We start from the raw sequence: 21,533 nt of genomic DNA, 5'->3' as shown, positions 1-21,533 counted from the left end.
TTCTTTGTATCCATTATAGAAAGTTTTCCTTTTCCTCAAAGATTTCTCATTGTCCTCATGCTGTTCAACACCACCTCACCATGCACCACCGTACATTTCTGTTCGCCTCTGCACTCCTGTCCGTTCTAACCCACTTACCCTCACTGCTCATCCGGTTTCCGAAGCCCAGAAATTTACAATTTGCACATCTCAGTTTTTCTGCTTCTCTTGGTGCCCAGTCGACACATCGCCACCATCACACGCGGCACACACACGCCACGCAGAGCTCCCAGGATCACCTGACGACATCACGCGCTCTTAGTTCTGAAAAGAATCTCTCTAGACTGCCTCACCTGCTCCTGGTGAGCTTTTCATCATCCTCTTGGATACTGCAACGCAAAGCCTATCCTTGGACAGGCAGATGGTTGATTTGAGTCTTCTGGGCTCTTGATCCTTAAACGTGCAAAACTTCTGCAAAACTCCAGGCGATCTCGGTGATGGTAATACAGAGAGGGCTGAAAACAGCGTGTGATAACAGTACCCAGCTGCCCAGGACGGACTTTTCCCAAGATCATTTCATCATTTGAACATTTAAGCCCATCAGGTGTGACATCCTCAGTGTCTCTAATCAGGAACCTCTGAGTAAGTGGTGGGAACTGTGGCTAGAATGAATTTTCCCTTAGTAGAAGAGAACTCCAAATGATGAATAGTGCGGCTTGGGGACTCTTAAAAGCCAGAGACAATTACATCCATTACTAAAACCTTTTCTTTTCTTTTGGTTTTTGGTGACAGGGTTTCTCTGTGTAACAGTCCTGGCTGTCTTGGAACTTGGTTTGTAGACCAGGCTGGCCCCAAACTCACTGAGATCCACCTACCTCTGTCTCCTAAGTGCTGAGATTAAAGGCATCCAACACCCCCTACCCCCACGGCAGATTTATTTACCTATTACGTATACAGTGTTCTATCCGCATATATGCCTGCAGGCCAGAGAAGGTGCTAGATCTCATTATAGATGGTTGTGATCCACCATGTTGCTGGGAACTCAGGACCTCTCTAAGAGCAGCCACTGCTCTTAACCTCTGAGCCATCTCGCCAGCCCCCCATAAATACAACTTTTTAAAAAAGCCTCTTTTTATTTATTCTTTGAGAATCCTTTCAGTGAATTCTAAATATAGTTAAGTTGACAACCAAGAATAGCCCTCACAACATTGTCATATTTTATTATATAATATATAGTTATATTATATATAATGTGAACCAAAATAGATATTCACATCTATTCCTTGGCTAGTATTGGTTTCCACTATTACTCTCTCTTATTCCCACACCCGCTCATTGTGAAGTCCTGGCTGGCTTCAAGCTTGAGGCAATTATCCTGCCCCTTGCTTCTTGTCTCTTAAGTGCTGGCTACCATGTTCCGCTAACTCCATTATTTTTTCACAGCAGACATTAAAACCAGGGAAAATAAAAAAGATTGATTTGGGGCCAATTTGGAAGGACTTCGGCACAGCCAAAGCACAGCCTCTAACCTCTTAGAGTCAGTCCCACTGGGGTTTGGGAGCTAAACCGACATCAAATGGATCAACTGTAGAAATGCACAAAACCCCGACACATTTCACACAGCACAGGGCCCTTCATAAGAAAACGGGGACCCAGAGGAGCAGTGTAGCCAGACAGAAGTACTGCAAGAAGGACTTTTCTCTTCCCTGGTGTGATTTGTAATAGTCTTGTTCCACATTTTCCATCAACAAAACCTCCACCTACGGCTGACCCAAGAGGCAGCCAATGCACCAGAGACACAAACAGCCTCTCCCAAATATGCAGGCACCTCTAACAGCTGCTAGAACTTACTCAAAAAGGGGGCACCACAGCCCACATCTGCAATCCCAGCACTTGGGATACAGAGGCAGTAGGATCAGGAGGTTCAAGGCCATCTTTGGCTACCTGTCAAGTTGGAGGCCAGCCTAGATTACATGAGACCTCATCTCAGAAAAACTAACAAACAAGCAAACAAAAATATTCGAAGTTTTCCCAGAGTTCACTATGTAAACATATTCATTATGCCTTCCTGGTGGTCTAGCGACTCGGGTTCATTACAGTCACCACCCTGGCCTGGTTTTAATTCTTGGTTAGGAAATCTTGCTTTTACATCTAGTCAATATTACAACTGTCGGACAAATACCCCACAATCCTCTGCTCTACTTGTCAAAGCCTGGTCCACCTTTCAAACATCCTGAAGAGCACGCTGACTATGGGTGAAGCTCACTGAGGACCTGTCACTGTTGTCACTGTTGCCATGGACCTTGGTGATCTCAGAGCCTACTTTTGCTGAACTCATTTTAGTTCATTCCACATATAAAGTTTATTATGGACAGGAATGTGTCCTCATTCCCCTGCCGCCCCACCCCATCAAATGGATTGAGGATGACTCCATTCCTAAAATATGTAAAGAAGTCAAGTGTCCTGATTGGGCTCCCTAATTGGGCTCCCTGAGAAGAACCATCCGAGTGGAGACAGCAGGGGAACCGGTGACATTACCTGTGCAGTCCAAACCTCTGGATGACACCTGCTCTTGGGGGCCCAATGAGTAAATACACAAAAGGAAGTGAGGGAAGGAGGACCTCTATCCTATTAATACTATGTTTGTTAATCCAGTCTTTCTATATGAATTCTTTTTACTTTTTCTGTTTGTTCGTTTATCAAGACAGGGTTTCTCTGTGTAGCTCTGGCTGTCCTGGAACTTGTTCTGTAGAAAGATCTGCCTGTCTCTGCCTCCTGGGTGCTGAGATTAAAGGTATGCACTACCACCCCCTGCCTCTACGTTGATTTCTAAAGTATAAATGTTCCCAGCAAAGTGGGTTAAAAATGAGTTTGAACAAAATTCCCTGACTGGAAATGAAACCCAGCCCCCAGAGGTGGAAGCACCAAAGTCTAGCTACTACACCACCAGGGATAGCTGTTCCCCCTCTATACCCATCATGTTCTGACAAAAGCTCATGACCAGTTGGGTATGGTGGGGAATACCTTTAATTCCAAACAGGCAGGTCCACCTTGAACTCATAGAGGTCCACTGGCCTCTTCCTCCTGAGTAAAGACTTGGCAAAGGAGCCTGACCTCTTGTTTGTTTTTTTTTTTTTAAGGGTTTGGCTTACAGTTAAGGCTGGCCACAAACCTCACCTTTTCTTGCCTTAGCATTCCTGAGTGCTAAGATTACAAATGTATTCTACTATAGCTGGCTTGAGCTAATTTTTAAAAGTATTTACACTGTAAAATCACCTCCCGGGAGGCAAAGGCAGGCATAGTCTATATATATCAAGTCCCAGGGCAGCCAGGGCAACATGGAGGGATCCTGCTTCAAAACAAAACACAAAGGTAGGTCAGGATAACAACTGGGAAATAGAGAACACTTTGTAGGCATTAAATGCTGTAATTACATAATACAGATAACAGGTAAAATTCAAATTATTTAAGCACGCAAGTTGGAGCTTGCACCCAAGTGTGAAGAGCCTGTAAATTGGAGGGAGACCGAAGGTTGATGGTTAAAAACAACAACAACAACTAGGGGAATGGGCAGGCCTCTGCGAAACCGACCCAGAGGGAAACCCTATAAAGCGGCCAGTGGGATGCAGCTGTGCAGTGGTTAAGTACTAATGCCAAGAATGTCATCGAAGAGTATTTCAAATGCCAGAAATGAAGAATTATACATTTCGATTCATTTAAAAAAAAAAAAAAAAAGGAGCTAAACTAAAAAGTCTGAAAATGTTTTCTGCTTAGGTTCAGGACAAACGTAAGATGCATTTTCATTGTTTCTGGCCTGGGCTTGCGGCGTCCTTCATGCCAAGGCCCTCACCTAAGTGGCTTCCTGCCTGATGCATGCTCCATTTTTCTCTAATCCCGCGGCACAGCAGATGCTGGGCGCCAGGGGGTGTCCTAGACTCATGAGCCAGGCATTTCCAGATCCTCAGGATCTGGAAAACTATGGGTGTTTACCAACGCCTGGAGCTCTTCCCATGACCTCGGGGTCCTGGCCTTAATCTTGCTGGCCGTTTTCTTCGGCGGTACCATCGTACCTCCCACGGGTGAAAGTCATCTAACCTCAGAGTGGAACCTGCCTGACAGACTGGGCTGAATTTAAGAGCGAGAGCCCGAAAACAATAAAGTCACTCCAAATGTAGGTTGCTTATAAGAAGCCAGGGAGCAGCTAGTTTCCGTAGTGTAGTGGTTATCACGTTCGCCTCACACGCGAAAGGTCCCCGGTTCGAAACCGGGCGGAAACAGCAGCTTTGAGTTTTTCGTTTTCGTCTTTTCACCTTTATAGAAGGATCGAAAGAATTTAAAGTGAGAACCCACTGAAGGATCCAACCAATTCGTAGTGAAATCCCACGTCTCCTGGTTCCTACGAGGACTGCAACATCGCAGTTACGATTACGCGAGCGAGGGCAGAGTGGTGGCCATGAACCGTTCCTCCCAGGGCAGTGACTCTTAGAGTGGATTTTGTTTCTGCAGCGAGAGACCCGCAGGTTCTTGTGTTGCCCTTCAGCTTCTGGATCGCGTCTTCCAGAAGGCACTGTGGACACCCTGAGAGCCAGAAACGGCTGCTCAGTGCGCGGGTGGAGTCGTCAGCTCTGACTTCTGCCCCCGGAAGGGCTCTGATCTCTTCAGCGGGCATTGCCTCATGCCTCCTCCTCCAGTGCTGATAACCTGTACTGAGATCCAAACCCCCTCCCCCGGGATCTTTTTTAAACCTCGCTTTATGATGCGGTATCATTAACCTTCATGTAGCAGAGACGCTCCCATCTCTGTTATTTACACCTGCCTCTGCTGTGCGTGGTTTAAGATGTCACCGTCCAGTCCTTGGACTTGAAAATTATTCTTCCTCTCTCCCTCTCTACAGTCTCTTTCCACGAGGAATCTTAAGGTCCTTGATTTTTAAATCGGTTTGAAAGAATATATTTTATTTTCATTAAAAATTATTTTCTAGGGTCAGAAGGAAAATAATTGGGTCAGCTGTGGAGCGGTCTTGCGTAGGACCCAGGTGGGCCACAACCACCCGGAACTCCGGTTCCTGAGGACTTGACACCTCCGTCCTGCAGGTGGGTGGTATATATACACACAGAGAAAGATAAATTTAAGGAGCTGAGCCGTGGTGTCGCACGCCCAGCATTCGGGAGACAGAGGTAGGCGGACCTCTGAGTTCTAGAGTGAGTTCCAGGACAGCCACGACTACACAGAGAAACTCTATCTCAAAATAATTACAATGTTTATGGCAAAAATAATCCCCATGGCTAGAGAGAGATGGCAGTCAATAACGTGCTTGCTTGTAGGCCTGAAAACCTCCGTTCAGATTCCCAGCACTCACTAAGAAAGCCAGAACTGTCAGCTCGGAGCTCCAGCATGTCGGCTTCAGCAAGCATCCGGGTGACTCTGTGCTGCATGCTCTTTGTTCTTTCTTTGGAACTCCGACTTTGGACTGGAAACTCTGGCTGCCTCAACCAGACTTCTCTAGTCCCATTTATTTATTTATTTATTTATTTATTTATTTATTTATTTATTTATTTATTTATTTGGTTGGTTGGTTGGTTGGTTGGTTGGTTTTTCGAGACAGGGTTTCTCTGTGTAGCTTTGCGCCTTTCCTGGATCTCGCTCTTGTAGACCAGGCTGGCCTCGAACTCACAGAGATCCGCCTGCCTCTGCCTCCCGAGTGCTAGGATTAAAGGCGTGCGCCACCACCGTCCGGCATCTTTCTTTTTTCTTTTCTTTCTTTTTTTTTTTCTTTTAAGACAAGTTCTCACTATGTAGCTCAGGCTGGCCTGGAATTCCTTATGTATACCCAGAAGGCCTCAAATTCACAGAGCTCTGCTTGCTTCTGCCTCCCTACTGTTGGGAATAAAGGTGTATGCTACTCTGCCTGGATAATTTTTACTTTTGCTCCATATATACTTAAAAATTCACTCATCCAAAAACTGAAGAATGATACAGAACTCAGGATCTCATACTGTAGTCCATACTGGCCTTGAACTCAAGGTGATACTCCTGCCTCAGCCACCTGAGTTTTTGTTTTGTATATCTTTTTAAAAATTATTTATTTAATGCAAAGTATCTGATGGTCTGCTCTCATCTTCAGGGTAAAACACTCCGGAACACAGAGGGAAAAACCCGTCCTGGGAATCAGAAGGAAAGAACTCACCATTGTGCTGGCATTCTGAGTCTGCTCATCACCCTGAGTTGCATTAAGGGTGGATGAGGACTGAGCTGCAATTTGACCTTGACCCTAAATCAAACACTAACCTCTAACCGGACCCTGACCCATCGTGTTGGGCAAAATAACACACGCACTCCCCAATGTATCCATGTGTTAAGCCGAGAATATGTTGCCTCATGGGTTGAATATGGTTTAAGTGTGTCCCCCCAAAATGTCTGTGTGCTAGAAGCTTGGTCCCCGTTGTGGCTGTACTGAGGTGGTAGAAGCTGTAAGAAGTAGCCTTGATGGGGCTGGAGAGACAGCTCAGTGGTTAAGAGCTGCTCTTCCAGAGGATCCCACCCCCTCTTCCGGCTTCCCTGAGCACCAGACACCCAGCAGGTTGGTGCGTAGACATATGCATGCAGGCAAAGCACCCACACACATAAAAATAAATTAAAAATAAAAAAAAAGTAGGGCCCAATAAGTAAGTTAATCCATGCATCACAACTGCATTCCTGCACAAAAGTGTGTGCGCCCAAGACACACACACACAGAGAGAGAGAGAGAGAGAGAGAGAGAGAGAGAGAGAGAGAGAGAGAGAGAGAGAGAGAGCTAGTGGAAGCTAGTAGAAGGTGCTCAGATCATTGGAGTTGCCTTCATCATCAATGTAGCTCTTGAGATAAAGTTGTTTTTGTTTTTTGTTTTTGTTTGTTTTTTAAGTCTGGCCCCTCAGTTCTCTGCACTTCCTGATCATGGGATCTCTCTGTCTCCTCTCTCACCATGAAGTCCTCACCAGAGAACTAACACATGATAGCACTTGATATTGGACCTTTGGCCTCCGAATGAGAGCTAAAGAAACTTCGTTTTGTACCCATTATGGTATTGTCTTACATTAACAGACAATGTGATAATACACACAGCATGGAGCACGGACTTGGAGGCTGGTTTTTGCAGATAGGCCCATCCACCAGGAAGAAAGCAAGTTAGCAGTTGTAACAACTAGTTAATAACGGAGGCCAACCGAAAACAGAGGATGTCGTGTGTGGTGGCTTCCCAAACAAGTCTGGGGCTGGCCTGGGTTGCAATACATTTCTAGAAAGCATGAGACCAAACTGCGGACCTGAGGCCTTGCAGACCACTTGGCCCATCCCCAATTTCCGGTTTCTTCTCCGGGGCGCAGACTGGCCCGCCTCATCCCCTGGCCGCCCCGCCTTCCTGCCGGGTCCCACGGTCCCCAAAGAGCTTTCCGGGTAGTCAAGCGTTAGTCACGGGAAGGGGAGGGGGGCTGGGGGTTGAGCTCATTTCTGGACAGTGGGGACCGGATGTGACTCTTGGGGGGGGGCGCACACACTTGCGGGAGGAGAGAGGAGCAGAGAAAGGGCAGCTCCAGCCCTCTCTGTGGCCGGGCCAGTGACCAGGAGAACCCCAAGCCTTCGCAAGGGAAATGGGCACTTTGGTTCCAACTGAGTTCCCGTCACTTCTGCCTAATCGCCCCACACCCATCCCCACCCCAGACAGGGTTTCATATGCGTAGCCCTGAAGACTAGGCTGGCCTCAAACTCAGAAATTAATCTGCCTCAGCCTGAGTGTTGTAATTGCAGTGGTACATCCCACCTCCACCCTGTCTGGCTCAACAGTTGAAGAGTTAACTTTGGAAGATTATCTTTCATTAAGTAACTTTCAAGGGTTTTTTTGTTTTGTTTTGTTTTGTTTTGTTTTGTTTTTTTTTTGGGGGGGGGATAAACATTTTTGTATTTCGAGACAGGATTTCTCTATGCTCTGTAGACCAGGCTGGCCTTGAACTCAGAGATCTGGCTGCCTCTGCCTCCTGAGTGCTGGAATTAGAAGCTTGAGTCATCACGCCAGAACTTTCAGAATCTTTAATTTACTAATGTGGATTTTGAAATCACTTTGTTCGTTTTCCATTTACTTTGTATCAGACTAATTTACAGTGCGATCAAATCCTTGTAATCATCTTAGGAGATAACCACCATCATTAAAATGTTATACGTCACCGGGCGGTGGTGGCACATGCCTTTAATCCCAGCACTCGGGAGGCAGAGGCAGGTGGATGCCTGTGAGTTCGAGGCCAGCCTGGTCTAGCGAGTTTCAGGAGAGGCGCCAAAGCTACACAGAGAAACCCTGCCTCGAAAAACAAGACAAAAAAGTTATACATCAAGAACAGTTATAGACATACTTGTGATCCCATTCTATTAAGTGATGGCCTAGATCCAAACCCTGGCCATTTACACTGATGTCCACAAATTCCTTTTTAAGAGGTTGAGACCTCTTTAGGAATCAAGGGACCCTTTCACTGGGGTCATGTATCAGATATCCTGCATATCAGATATTTACATTACAATTCATAACAGTAACAAAATTACGATTATGGAGTAGCAATGAAAATAACTTTATGGTTGGGGGACACCACAACATGAAGGACTGTATTAAAGGGTCTCAGCAGTAGCAAGGTTGAGAGCCCCTGATTTAAAATCTGTTCTACAGAGCCTGTGGTGCACACTTTTAACCCCAGCACTTAGGAGGCAGAGGCAGGTGGATCTCTGAGAACTCCAGGCCAACCTGGTCTACAGAGCGAGGTCCAGTATAGCCAGGTAGAGAGACCCTGTTTCCACAGAGAGGTGAGAGTGAGGAAATCCAGAGGTCTGCGTGCCAAGAGGATGGGAAGACAGGGACATTTATGGGGATATGGGAAAGAGTCAGGCTGAAGAACTGAAGATTCCAGTTGAGAATCAAGAACTGTAGGACTGGCCATGGTAGCACATGCCTTTGATCCAGCATTCAGAGGGCAGAGGCAAGTGGATCTCTGTAAGGTCAAGCCCAGCCTGGTCTATATGGTGAGTTTCAGGATGGTCAGAGCTACATAATAGAGAGAATCTGACGACTTTTTTTTTTTTTTTTTTTTTTTTTTTGTTGTTGTTGTTTTTCGAGACAGGGTTTTTCTGTGTAGCTTTGCGCCTTTCCTGGGACTCACTTGGTAGCCCAGGCTGACCTCGAACTCACAGAGATCCTCCTGGCTCTGCCTCCCAAGTGCTGGGATTAAAGGCGTGCGCCACCATTGCCAGGCGAGAATCTGTCTTTAAAAAAAAAAAAAAAAAAGTACTGCAAACACAATTCGAAAATTCGAAACATTTACTTAAGGCATTATGACCTTTCCCATCTGTGGAGAGACAGTGTTCCAGGACTCTCACCAGAAACCCTGATGGATCCTCTACAACAACCTAAGCAACTGTTCCTAAGCAACCGGTTGAGATACAACCTCAGTTATATATGACTTATGTCAAGACACTTACTTGTGACTCTCCCTGGAGGAGCCCATACGAACACTTAAGTATGTCTTATTCTTCCCCATCTCTCTTTCTCTTAATCTTCGTGTTTAAAATCTCTGTTTGAAAAGTCCTTCAGGAGCTGGAGAGATGGCAAGTACTGATGCTTATCCTCCTGCCTCCACCTCCCGAGTGCTGGTATTGATTCTAGGTAGAGACACCACCTTGTTTAATACAGGCTCAAGCACAGCCGTTGAAGGATGCACAGAGGAGCTTAGGAAAAAGACAGGACACAGCTTACAAATCTGAGCATGGGTACAGGCTTCTCAAAAGAGAAAGGCCAGACATTCAACTGTAGTCACGGAATAACTTCCAGTCATTACCTTATATCTTGGCTATTTCTGTCTACTCTGCTTGAGCACTGGAGTCTGTACCTCCTTGGGAGAAACTGACTAAGGAGGAAATGACCTGGTTTTATTAGACAAAGTGACACATCTTCCTCTTAGTACTCTTGGGATACACTTAGAATCCACCATCCTGGACATGAGAAATAAAACGCCCTGATGGCAAAATAGCTAAATAAAGTCAATTTAAAAAGAAAAAAAAAAGGTAATTTCTGAGAAGCCACGTGTTCGTGATCCTGCTTACAACCTCAGCTAAGATGCAGTCACACCCTGTTCTTCCCCTTCATAGGCAAGGGGGCTGGGAGGACGCTGTGTGTCACATGCTGTGAGACAAGCGTGCTGGGGTCTGAAATGGGGGCAAGGGACAGCCCCGCTTCCAGAGTCAGCTTCCTCATGAGCTCAAAAATGCAAGACAGCTTACCAATGTATGCACATTATAACCAGCATAATTCACTCACATGCACGAGCAGTTCCAGATGATTCCAGCCCCCAAGGTGTCATCAACCTCGAGCCTCTCTGTCTTCCCAGTGATTTTTATTTGGGGGCAGAGAAAAGCCATCTCCATTGTACCCCTCTACCCTTTTTGTTCTTTAAATAGAGTTTAGCTACATAGCCCAAGTCTGCAACTTGAGACATCCCCCCCCCCACCTTCTACCTCCTGTTTTCAGGGTTCTTTAAATGTCCTTTATTTATTCAGGTTTTTTCAGGGTCTTTATATACAGCCCTGGCTGTCCTGGAACTTATTATGAGGACCAGGCTGACTTTGTGTTTATTTTTTAGAGTTATACAGGCTCCCTGCTGGCAAAGTGCTGGAATAGTTCAAGATACCACGTGGCATGTGTATTAGTTATTTTGAAATCGGGTCTCACTGTATAGCTTTGGATGGCTTGGAACGTGATATGTAGGCCAGGCTGGCCTCAGATTCACAGAGATCCTCTTGCTTCTGCCTATGGAGTACTGGAATTAAGGTGTGTGTGATACCTCATCTGTCGAGGGTGGTTTGTTTTTGTTTTTAAGACATGAACAGGCTCAAAAAAAACAAATTAAGATATAGAAATCAATATACTTACTTCATAAAATAGATTTAGCATTTTGCTTTTATTTGTCCTACTCAAGAATAGTTTAAGAAATTGAAAGGCCAGGTGTAGTGGCCATACCTGTACCTGCAGTGTTTGGGATGTAGACGCAGGATGATCAAGGGCATTGTCAGCTACATACTGAATCTGAGGCTAGCCTGAGCTTTGTAAGAGATGGCTCAGTAGTTGAGGACATGCTGGGAAACCACGAGGGCCTAAATTCAAACCCTGGTACCCATACCAAGCTGGGTCTTATGCACACCTATGACCCCAGTGCTGCAGTGGGCAGAGATGGCAGAGTGGGGACTTAATGCCTGCCAGCCTAGCACAAACACGTGAGGTCAGAGTTCAGGAAGGGACCCTGCCTCAAAGGAATAAGGGAAAGACAATACAAGAGGACACCCCGATACGCTCTTTTGTTCTCTGCGGGAGACACTCCAAATGATGGGAAAAGCCAATCTTTAAAAAGTGTGTGTGTGTGTGTGTGTGTGTGTGTTGCACATGTATGTGGAGGGAGATAAGAGGACAATTTACAGGAGTCAGCTCTCTCTTTCCAGCATATGGATTCCAGGGAACAAACTCAGGTCGTCAGACTTGGTGGCAAGTGTCCTTATTCATGTAGCTATCTCACTGGCCCAGGAGAAGCAATTTCTAAAAACAACTTAAAAATCTTGATCTCAGTGACAGAGTGCCGCCTAGCATGCACTACACCTGGGTTCAATCCTTGGTACTTACAAAATAGACAAAAGTAACAAAATACATAAATAACAATAAAAATAATCTCAAGGGCTGAGATTAAATGTGTGTGCCACCACGCCCAGCAGTTTCTGTAATTTTTAGAAAATGGTAGAAATGGTTTATGAAGATAAAGAAGAGAAAGGTGCTTCTGAGAGCCGACATGAGCTTGAGCGCTCAGCAGGCCCAGGCTCAAAGGCCAGTGTGTCTGTGATTCTTAGATGGTAACTCACCTGTTCACACTTGATGCCCAGACTGGTTTGTTAAGCTGATTTTCTATTTTTAAAAATCTATTTCATATAATTTTTTTCAATTAAAGAAATTTCTTCCTCTCAACTGAGTGTGCCACAGCACACACTTGTAATCCAACCCCATTGCTGGAGATGGAGGCAAGAGGACCTGGATTTCAAGGCCAGGCTCTGCTCCAGGAGAAGTTCAAGGTCAGTCTGAGTACTTGATATCGTCTCAAATATATACTCTTTTAGTTTGTGTCGTCTCCTCTCCTTTTTTCTAGGGTAGTTTGGCTAGAAAAACTACTGGTTTTGATTGTTATTGTTTTCATACACACACACACACACACACACACCGAGAAGAGAGAGAGAGAGAGAGGAGAGAGAGAGAGAGAGAGAGAGAGAGAGAGAGAGAGAGAATATCGGTCTCCATTAGGGGGTGCCCTAGTCTCAGAGAAGAAAATTAACATAGCTTTTGAACTTAGAGGTGCTTTGGAGCCGAAACTTTCACATTTGTGGCCATGCATCATTTCTGACCTTATTGTGTACAAAACTGCTTCAGTTTTTATGGGGAAATCTACAAAATCCAGATCTCCACTCCAGCACCTATTTACCATCTGGACCAGTGGGGTAGCATGCCAGGTTTCTTGGAACTATTTGAGAGAAATCTTGGAGGGCTGATAATATCACTAGAGATAATGGTTCAGATGATCCAAACTGTGTGGTGGGGGAAATAGACTTGGGATCTTCCTGTCTTATCAACCCAAATGCTCAAACTATAAGTCTGCCCCCCTCCCCCCACCCCGCATGTCCAGATCATCCTTTGGAAAACTATATAAAAACTGTTGACTGGTTTTAAGACATTTTTGTAAAAGACCCATTCATTCAAAGCAAAGCAAGTCTCCATTTTTATTTTGCTATTTTTCTATTATTATTTATTATCAGACAACTGAGGATGACCTTGAACTTCTGATCCTCCTGCCTCACCTCCGAAGCACTCAGGTGGTTACAGGCACCTGCTTGTGCGGCAGACACTCTACCAAGTAGAGCCACATCCCAGCCCCTTCATTGACCAGAGTCGTTTCTGTTCTTTCTGTTCTCTCCTATTAATACTGTCGGACTCTCTGAGAATAACTAACTCGCCTCATCTCTGGACAGTGGTTCTCAGCCTGGGCGCAAACTGGCTGACGTGATCAACATCTGTAGTGAAGAGAGAAAGAGATGTTGAAGGAGAAAAGTGAAATTTCTCCTTGTGATTGTGCTTTGCCCTCCAGATTCCTCTGTCCTTTGCAGCCCAAGGTTTTTTTTGCAGCAGGAGTTTTTGCTTCTTACCTTGGAGAATGTTAAATAAACCTGTGACATTCTAAGGCCCCACCCTTTTCTGTTTAACATAACCGGAATAGGTTTGTGTGTGTGTGGATGTGCACTCGGTGTGGATATGTGTGTGTGTGTGCTTACGCATTTGCACTCGCGTGCCACGGAGCATGTGGGGAATGGAGGAAAACTCTCAGCTGGTTCTCTCCTCCACTCCCTGTTTCTGCCTGTCTGGAACTCACTCCCATTGAGGTGGAAGAACACGATGGCTCCAGATGCAGCAGGCTTTTTCATGGCTGGCTTGAAACTCACTCTGTAAACCAGGTTGACCACAAACTCACAGAGATCCACCTGACTCTGCCCCCCCCACTCCCACCTCTGTGTGATTAAAGGTGTGCACCGCCACATCCATCCCTCTGGGCACTCTTAAGCCAATAACAATGTTAAAATTATCAAGCCCTCTTTGAATCAAATGCTTACCACGGTATGTTATGCATAGTTAATGCTCAGAGCCAGGACAGGCTTCATTTTCCATGCAAGGTTGTTGGGGCCTGTGCAGATGAACTTCCCTAAGGCCTCAGATTCCAAGCACAGCCAAAATTTTGCCCAGATGGCTCCAGGATGGACACTGGTGGCTGTCCTCGCTTAGCTCCATGTTTACACACTGTCCACAGAGCCAAGGAAAACTGCCTCAACAGCAGTTAAAGAAGACAGAAATTCCCAGGGAAACCATGGGTGCAGAACTGTCGCTTTGCCTCCTGGGGACAAAATGGATGTTCTAGGGCAGAGACAGACAGTCCTCGGTCCTAAAATAACTCGTCTCCTCCATCACGCTAGAGAGTAATGAGAATCACAGGGACAAAGCACGCGGGTCTTCTTTCCTATGTCACACGATCCAGCAGCTAACTGTGAGAGCCTCTGACAAGGGCTGTTCTTACCCCATTATCTAGAAGGGTCAGGGGTGTCCTTATGCAGGGTGTGTTGGATGGGATAAAGATCTTAGGGGAAGAAAGAACCAACAGTTATCTCCCCCGAATTTGGAGGGCAGAGTCTCAAGTAACCCAAGCTAGCTTCAAACTTGTAACAATCCTCTTGCTTCAGCATCCCAAGTGCTGGGATTGTAGGTGTGAGCTATCGCATGCAGATTGCTTTCTTTAAATAAATAAATAAATGAATGAATAAATAAATAAAAATAATAAATAAATAGACAAAAGATTTTATTTTTAATCGTATTTATGGGTTGGGATGGTTGTGTCAGAAGAGGACGTCAGAGTCCACGTAGCTGTAGTTATAGGTGGTTACAAGCCATGGGTGTGGGCAGCGGTGGCACGCGCCTTTAATCCCAGCACTCAGGAGGCAGAGGCAGGCGGATGTCTGTGAGTTCAAGACCAGCCTTGTCTACAGAGTGAGATCCAGGACAGGCACCAAAACTACGCGGAGAAACCCTGTCTCGAAAACAAACGAACGAACAAAAGAATGTACAAGCCATGGGTGCTGGGAAACTGAACTTGGGTAAGAGCAGCAGGAACTCTTAATCACTGAGCCATCTTTCCAGCTCCCTTCCGCCCGCCCCTCGACACTTGTTTTTAAACCTGCATCTATTACTTATATAGTAATGGGTTTCATTGTGTCATTTTTCATACATGTATCATCTATTCTGATCATATTTACCCTCTTATCCTCTCTTATCCCCAACTCCCAATGAACCTCCTCTGCTCCCCAACAAGTCCCCCTCCCATGTTACGTGGACGTTTGTTGTTTGTTGAGATAAGGTCTCACTATGTGGCCCTGGCTGGCCTGGAACTTCCTATATAGACCTGGCTGACCTCAGGTTCACAGAGATACATCTGCCTCTGCCTCCTAAGTGCTGGGATTAAAGGCACCGCCATGCCCTGGTGTGCGTGTAAGTGTGTGGGTGTCCTTCCTACTGAGCTCAGAGTTGCTTGCATGAGCGGGAGGCTATTTACAGGAATGGGCAACCTACCAGTGGCTGGCTACAACCCTAAAGAAAAAGATCTTGCCCTCCCCCGGCAACCATTAACTGCCACTGGCTCCACATGAAGGGTGGGGGCGTGTGAGCCCCTCCCCCAGCCACTGTTAACTGCCTATATTGCCCCAGAGAGGAGCGGGGCCTCGTGAGTCCCTCTATTTTTTTTAAGATAGGGTCCTACTATGTAACCCAGGCTGATCTTGAACTTGAGATCCTCCTGCCTCTGCTTCCTGGATACTGGGATCACAGGCACACACAGTCATACCTGGTTCTGAAGTATCCATTTCTTTGGACAACTTATTTTCTTCTTAAAAAAAAAAAAAACTAAAACAAAACAAAAAATCCCTAAAGCTCGAGACTATATAACTGACAAGCGCTCTTTAGTTCTAACACCCCAGTAGATGAGTAGATCTGCTTAACAGAAAAGCAGATGCGTCTCAGAGCGTTTCTTAGTTTTCTAGCTAGTACGTTTGGGCACCATCACTCCATCTTCCCAAACCTGGTACTTTAGTCTTAGACTGTCATCATCCCTGCTCAGTTTCCTGCCCTAGGTCCTGAGTTGCCATATCCCAGACAACCCCATGAACCTACGCTCCTGGGTTCTGTGACTGGATAGTGATGGAGGAGTCATTTACGGACGAAGGACAAAGACATACATTTCCTTCTGGGAGCAAACAAGTTGGTGGCTTCCTAAGCACGGTGCCTCTGTTATCTGTAGACAGTGTCTTGGCTGTGTTCAGTTCCCACTGTGCGTTTACAGCATCTAGATATTTCATTCACGTTATCCTACACTGTGCAAAGCAGGTCATCTCTACAATATGTGACGAGAGCTGTTGATCGAAGGGAAGCCAGCGGCTTAAGCCATATAATACCATGTTGACTAAGGACCGGGCCCTGTTTCTAGTTCTCCAGTTAGTTCATTATACCACAGTGTCTCACAAACTCTGCTCCTAGTGTCCCAAAGCTTGTTTACATAGGTGAAGCTGTCATTCAGGGACAACCTGGAATTTCTGAAGCAGGGCTAACTTATGTTGGGGAAAGAGGCAGCTGCTTCTCAGCTCATCTTTTTTTTTTTTTTTTTTTTTTTTTTAATGTTTATTATTCAGTCTTCCACACTCTAAAAGAAAAAGGAGCCTGACTTTCAGAGAGAAAGGAAGGGGGCAGTGTGAGCCACGGAAGGTAGGCCCCCCCTGCTGATTGGGAGGTACTCCCAGAAGGCCGCTCTTCTCAGTTGCCAGGCAACAAGTGTAAACAGGACAGGATCATGGCCACTAACTACAGTGCCAACCAGGTAAGTTCTCGTTCTCCGCCCTAACATTTGATTTTACCTTCCGGGTTCTACCTTTGGGCCTCCCCCTCCATCAGATTCTGATCCCTAAACAGATGCTGAGTGGGTTGAGGTGGCGTTTCACCTCAGAGTTGGGAGGGTTGAGGAACAAGCAAAAAGGACCTGAGTTAAGTTTGTATAGTGTAAGCCAGAAGGCATTGATTTTATTTTTACAGGGCAGAGTACACCTTTTAGGCTTTGTAAGTCAAATAACAAAGTCATAGCTATTTACATGAAAGTTGTCCCTAATTTGTTTTGGAAAAATTGAAGATATAATACCTGAGGCAAGTGTAGAGGTACTCCCCAGTGACCCCAGGACTTTGGAGGCAGGAGGAGGATCAGGTGCTCAAGGCATCCTTGGCTAACATACTGAATCCAAAGCTAGCCTGAGCTCCATGAGACCCCCACCCCCTCACACACACACAGACAGACACACAAATCTGACCATTGTACTACATACCTGTAATCCTAGTTACTTAGTACAAGGAGGCAAAGTAATCACTGAAAATTTGAGGCCAGCCTGGTCTATATAGGATGTTCCAGGCCAGCCAGAAAATGGGACCCTGTCTACACAGTTTTGAAATTTTTTTGGAGAAAACATTTTGTTCACTTAGAATTCAAATTTTAGTGGCGGCTTCTTCTTCTTCTTCTTCTTCTTCTTCTTCTTCTTCTTCTTCTTCTTCTTCTTCTTCTTCTTCTTCTTCTTCTTCTTCTTCTTCTTTTCTTCTTCTTCTTCTTCTTCTTCTTCTTCTTCTTCTTCTTCTTCTTCTTCTTCTTCTTCTTCTTCTTCTTCTTCTTCTTCGTGTGTGTGTGTGTGTGTGTGTGTGTGTGTGTGTGTGTGTGTGTGTGTAGGCAAGGTCTTGCTACCCATCACTTAGTTCCCCCTCACTTAAAATCTCTTCCTCCCTATATAGATCCCCTTGTCACAATGAGTTAGAGTTCATATAATTGTTGAGGCCTTTGGTTTTCAATTAGAAGAGAACTGTCACCATTTCATGGGCTTGAAGACTCTGAGCCTCACAGGAACTCTCCTCTTTCTCCATAGTATGAAAAAGCGTTCTCACCCAAGTACCTGCAGAACTGGTCTCCTGCCAAGCCAACAAAAGAGGTATTCTGAGCTCAGTGCCTTCCAAGGCCAGTCTATGGTGACTGGCCTCATGGCCTCCCTGTCACCTAGCTCCTTTAGCCCTCTAATGGTCCACCTTCTCCTCTCCCATGCCCCTCAGACTGTACTCCAAGCCCCTCAGACACCGTTTTCCTCCCTCTTTGACTTCAAGTACTTCTCTTCCCACCCCCACCACAGACAATCACTACCCATGAAGGCTACACTCAGATTATTGCCAATGATCGAGGTCATCTCCTGCCTTCAGTGCCCCGTTCCAAGGTAAGATTCCCCACGCCCATTCATAGCAAAAAGGGAAGAGTCAGCCAGGTGTGATGGTCACACCTTTAGTCCCAGCACTCAGAAGGCTGAGGCAGGAGCATCTCTGTGAGTCTGAGGTCAGCTTGGTCTACAGAGTGAATTCCAGGCCAGCTAGGACTATATATAGAGATGCTGTCTCAAAACAAAACAAAAAGAGCTGATGCATAAAAACGGAGCTACAGTCACTACATAGAAAATTGAAGCCCAATTTTTGAGTGCCCCTATGTTCTATCCAGTTTATCCACCAGGACAGAGCTGGCTTAGCACATGGAAGTCCTGAAAATGATGAATATATAAACAGTTTTCAGATGATAGTATTTATGCATGGGACTCTTTTATCACACTTAGCTTAAGAATGCAAAAAAATTTACATTGGAAGGAAAGGGGCTGGAAAACAGCATCGTAACTGGCGGAAGAGAGGAAGAGGGGAGATGATCCCTTCAGATGTTTCATTATTAAGATGCCAAAGGGACAGAGTGGATGTGAGGCCAGCAAGCCCTGCCAGGCAGACACTTAGCATCCAGGGGGATCAGTTGAGCAATGCCTTTTTCTTTTAGGCAAGTCCTTGGGGTTCCTTCATGGGCACCTGGCAAATGCCCCTGAAGGTACCACCTGCTCGGGTGACCCTGACTTCCCGCACAACGGATGCTGCTGCCTCTCTCACCAAGTGGATAAAGAAGAATCCCGATCTACTCAATGCCTCTAATGGGCTGCGTCCTGAAATCTTGGGCAAGGTATCTAGCCTTCCCATCTAACCCAAACCCCCTACTGTCTCCATTTCTTTTCCACTTCAAAACTGTCATGCCAATCCAGCAAGGGGAGGGAGGGGCCTCTAACCAGTTCTGTCTTCTGCTGTCTCAGCTCTAATCACTAAGGTCCAAAGGAACAAAACAAAGGCATCTTGTTCCACACCCCTCACCCCAGTAGAAAACAGTCTGGAAGGGAGGTTAAATTTAACTATTCTTGGCCGAACCTTGACCTGCCCATGGTGTAGGAAGAAAGGGAGCCAGATTCTAAGGATGAGTGGGAACTATGTAGGCCTAACAAGAAATATGATCATCTTTTCCACTCTAACCCCAACAGCCCCATAACCCTGACTGTCAGAAGAAACAGAAGAAATCTGTCACAAAGACTGTACAGCAAGCAGCAAATCCAACCATAATTCCCAGCTCCCCGACCATTGACGGCGATGACGCAGATGAAACTCAGAGCTCACACCCCTCTGCAGGTCACACACCAGGTCCCCAAACTCCCATTAACTCTCCCAAGAGCCCACCTGCAAGCCCGTGTTAGAATACCAAGCAGGTAGGTCCTAGTCTAGCCGAGATCCAGACATGCAATGCTGCAAATCTGCAGGGGAAGAGGCTGAGATGACATTTTAGGGACTGGCTGAAATAAGTAAGACCCCCTGTATTCAGAAACGGGGAGCAGAGAAATGATGGGCAGGAGTAAAGGCAAATAAACATTGTTTGTTGAATCTTTTACTGACCTGGGTTTTCTCCTCGTTCTATGACTGTCTTTTGCAATCCATAGAGGGAAGGCTGGGGAAGAGAGCAGGGAAAAGGATGGCAAGTCTTTTTGTTTGTTTGTTTCCCGAGGCAGGGTTTCTCCGAGTGGCCCTGACGGTCCTGGAACTCAATCTGTAGACCAGGCTGGCCTAGAACTCACAGAGATTCACCTGCCTCTACCTCCCGAGTGCTGGGATTAAAGGCGTGTACCACCACCACCTGGCAAGCAGGTCTTTATTAAGAATGTCAGTTACACTTCAGCATTGACCAAGAGGAAGCTAGTCTGCATCACATAAGGGCAAAACCGAACTTTGGAGAACCGAACTTTGTACAACCAATATCTTCAAAATCACAACAAATACAGTTGTTCAATAGAGCCTGTGAAACTTTTTATGTTTATCCATTTACTTAATGAATATATGTAGATGGACCTCAAGCTTGTGGAGGTCAGAGAACAACTGTGGGAGCTGGTTGCCTCCTTCTGCAATGTAGATCCTGGGAATCAAACTCAGGTCGTCAGGCTTGGCGGCTGAAGCATATATATATATACCCACTGAGCTATCTCGGATAGACCGGCTCGTAAGTAGAAAAAGAAAAAAGCCAGGGTGCTCCAACTTCCCCTCCCATCACTGGATGGTTAAGAAGCCATCAAAACAGTCAAGAAGTCCACACCCATTGCCCAGTCTCCAAACCTATTAACCACTGCCCCTGCTGTACATCTTTCTGGCACTGGTTAAGCTGAATGCCCTTGCCAAGTCTAAAGCCAAAGGTGTTTCCCCATGAACACTGACAACCTGGAAGACAGCCGATTCAAGCTGGAGGAACTCTGTACGACCTCCCAGAATAGTCAGATGTGGTGGCACAGTCCTGTGATTCCAGCTACTTGGGAGACTGAAGCAGGAAGATCACCAGTCTGTCTGGCCTTAACTTGGTAAGGCTTGTCTCAATAATAATAATTATTATTATTAATAATAATAATAAAACCTAACAGTGGGGGCTGGGGCTATGGCTGTGCTTGCCTAGCATGAATGGGACCCTAGGTTCAATCCCTAGCCCCACAAAAGACTTCCCAGGCAGGGCCCATGGAGAAAAGGGGGAAGTGACTACTGGGCATCAGGATAGAGATGGCCGCGAGCAGAGGGTGGTGGTAACGCGCAGTCAGGGGGCGGACAAGGTGGCACCAGCTGGAAGTAGCCTGGGTTAAAGTTCCAGGCCAGTCAGGGATGCATGGTGAGGCCCTTTCTCAGATTTCAAGAGACTACTAAAGCAGCACCCCACTCCACCCCACCCCAGCGCCGAGTTCACGTTGTCTTCCTGTTCAATGGCCACGTCATTCCTCAGTCCACTGCTTTGACTGATCTGGAGTAGTTTTTCTTGGTGCTGGGGACCGAACCACAGGCTCTGTGCATACTACCATGGAGCCAAATACCTAGTCCCAAGATGAATCTTTTATTCCAGAGCTGGAAAAACTATCAAGACAGCACTCTGAGCTGGGGGACTAGTTTGTGTACAAGGACCTGACTTTGACCTCTAGCACCTTAAACAAAGCACTCCTGCTAAAGATTCAGGGTCCCAGTAGGGGTCAAATACTAAGTTTCCCTATTACATATATTTTCTGGGATTCTGACACCCTTGTTCCACTTTAAAAAATTCTCTACTAGTCGCCCAACCCCACTCACTGCCCAAATCTGCCATTGTAAGTCATCAGCCCTCAGCTGTCACCTCCACTGGTGCCAGGTGTCCTTAAATGAAAGACTTGCTGAACTGTACCATGAGTTATATAACTGGCTATCCACAGGATGGGACGGGACCCTGCGTAAGACCTTAAAAGCTCTCAACAGAGCTGGGCAGTGGTGGCACATGCCTTTAATTCCAGCACTCAGGAGACAGAGGCAGGCAGATCTCTGTGAATACAAGGCCAGCCTGGTCTACAGAGCAAGTTCTAGGACAGCCACAGCTACAAAGAGAAACCTGAGCTCAAAAACTAACCAAACAAACAAACAAAAACAGTTCTCAACATGCTTAGCTGCCCCCTCTTTACTCTTTTCTGAGGCTTCCTCGTAGTACCCAACTCTCTCACTA

General features: G+C 46.0%; 1 protein-coding gene and 1 non-coding gene across 2 annotated transcripts; both read left to right on the top strand.

Annotated features, from left to right (window-relative positions):
- The first annotated feature begins 4,183 nt into the window (after positions 1–4,183).
- Positions 4,184–4,256, top strand: Trnav-cac. Its single transcript has one exon. It is a non-coding gene; the product is annotated as a tRNA-Val (tRNA).
- Positions 4,257–15,257: 11,001 nt separating this feature from the next.
- Cfap126 (cilia and flagella associated protein 126) lies at positions 15,258–19,427 on the top strand. Its single transcript, XM_028860082.2, has 6 exons — positions 15,258–15,338; positions 16,300–16,484; positions 17,566–17,628; positions 17,824–17,904; positions 18,501–18,677; positions 19,027–19,427. The coding sequence occupies exons 2-6, from the start codon at positions 16,458–16,460 to the stop codon at positions 19,234–19,236; spliced, it is 558 nt and encodes a 185-aa protein (XP_028715915.1). The 5' UTR covers positions 15,258–15,338; positions 16,300–16,457; the 3' UTR covers positions 19,237–19,427.
- Positions 19,428–21,533: the final 2,106 nt, after the last annotated feature.

This window comes from Peromyscus leucopus, chromosome 15, assembly GCF_004664715.2.
Source record: "Peromyscus leucopus breed LL Stock chromosome 15, UCI_PerLeu_2.1, whole genome shotgun sequence".
Taxonomy (NCBI): domain Eukaryota; kingdom Metazoa; phylum Chordata; class Mammalia; order Rodentia; family Cricetidae; genus Peromyscus; species Peromyscus leucopus.
This window is presented reverse-complemented; position numbering and strand designations above follow the sequence as displayed.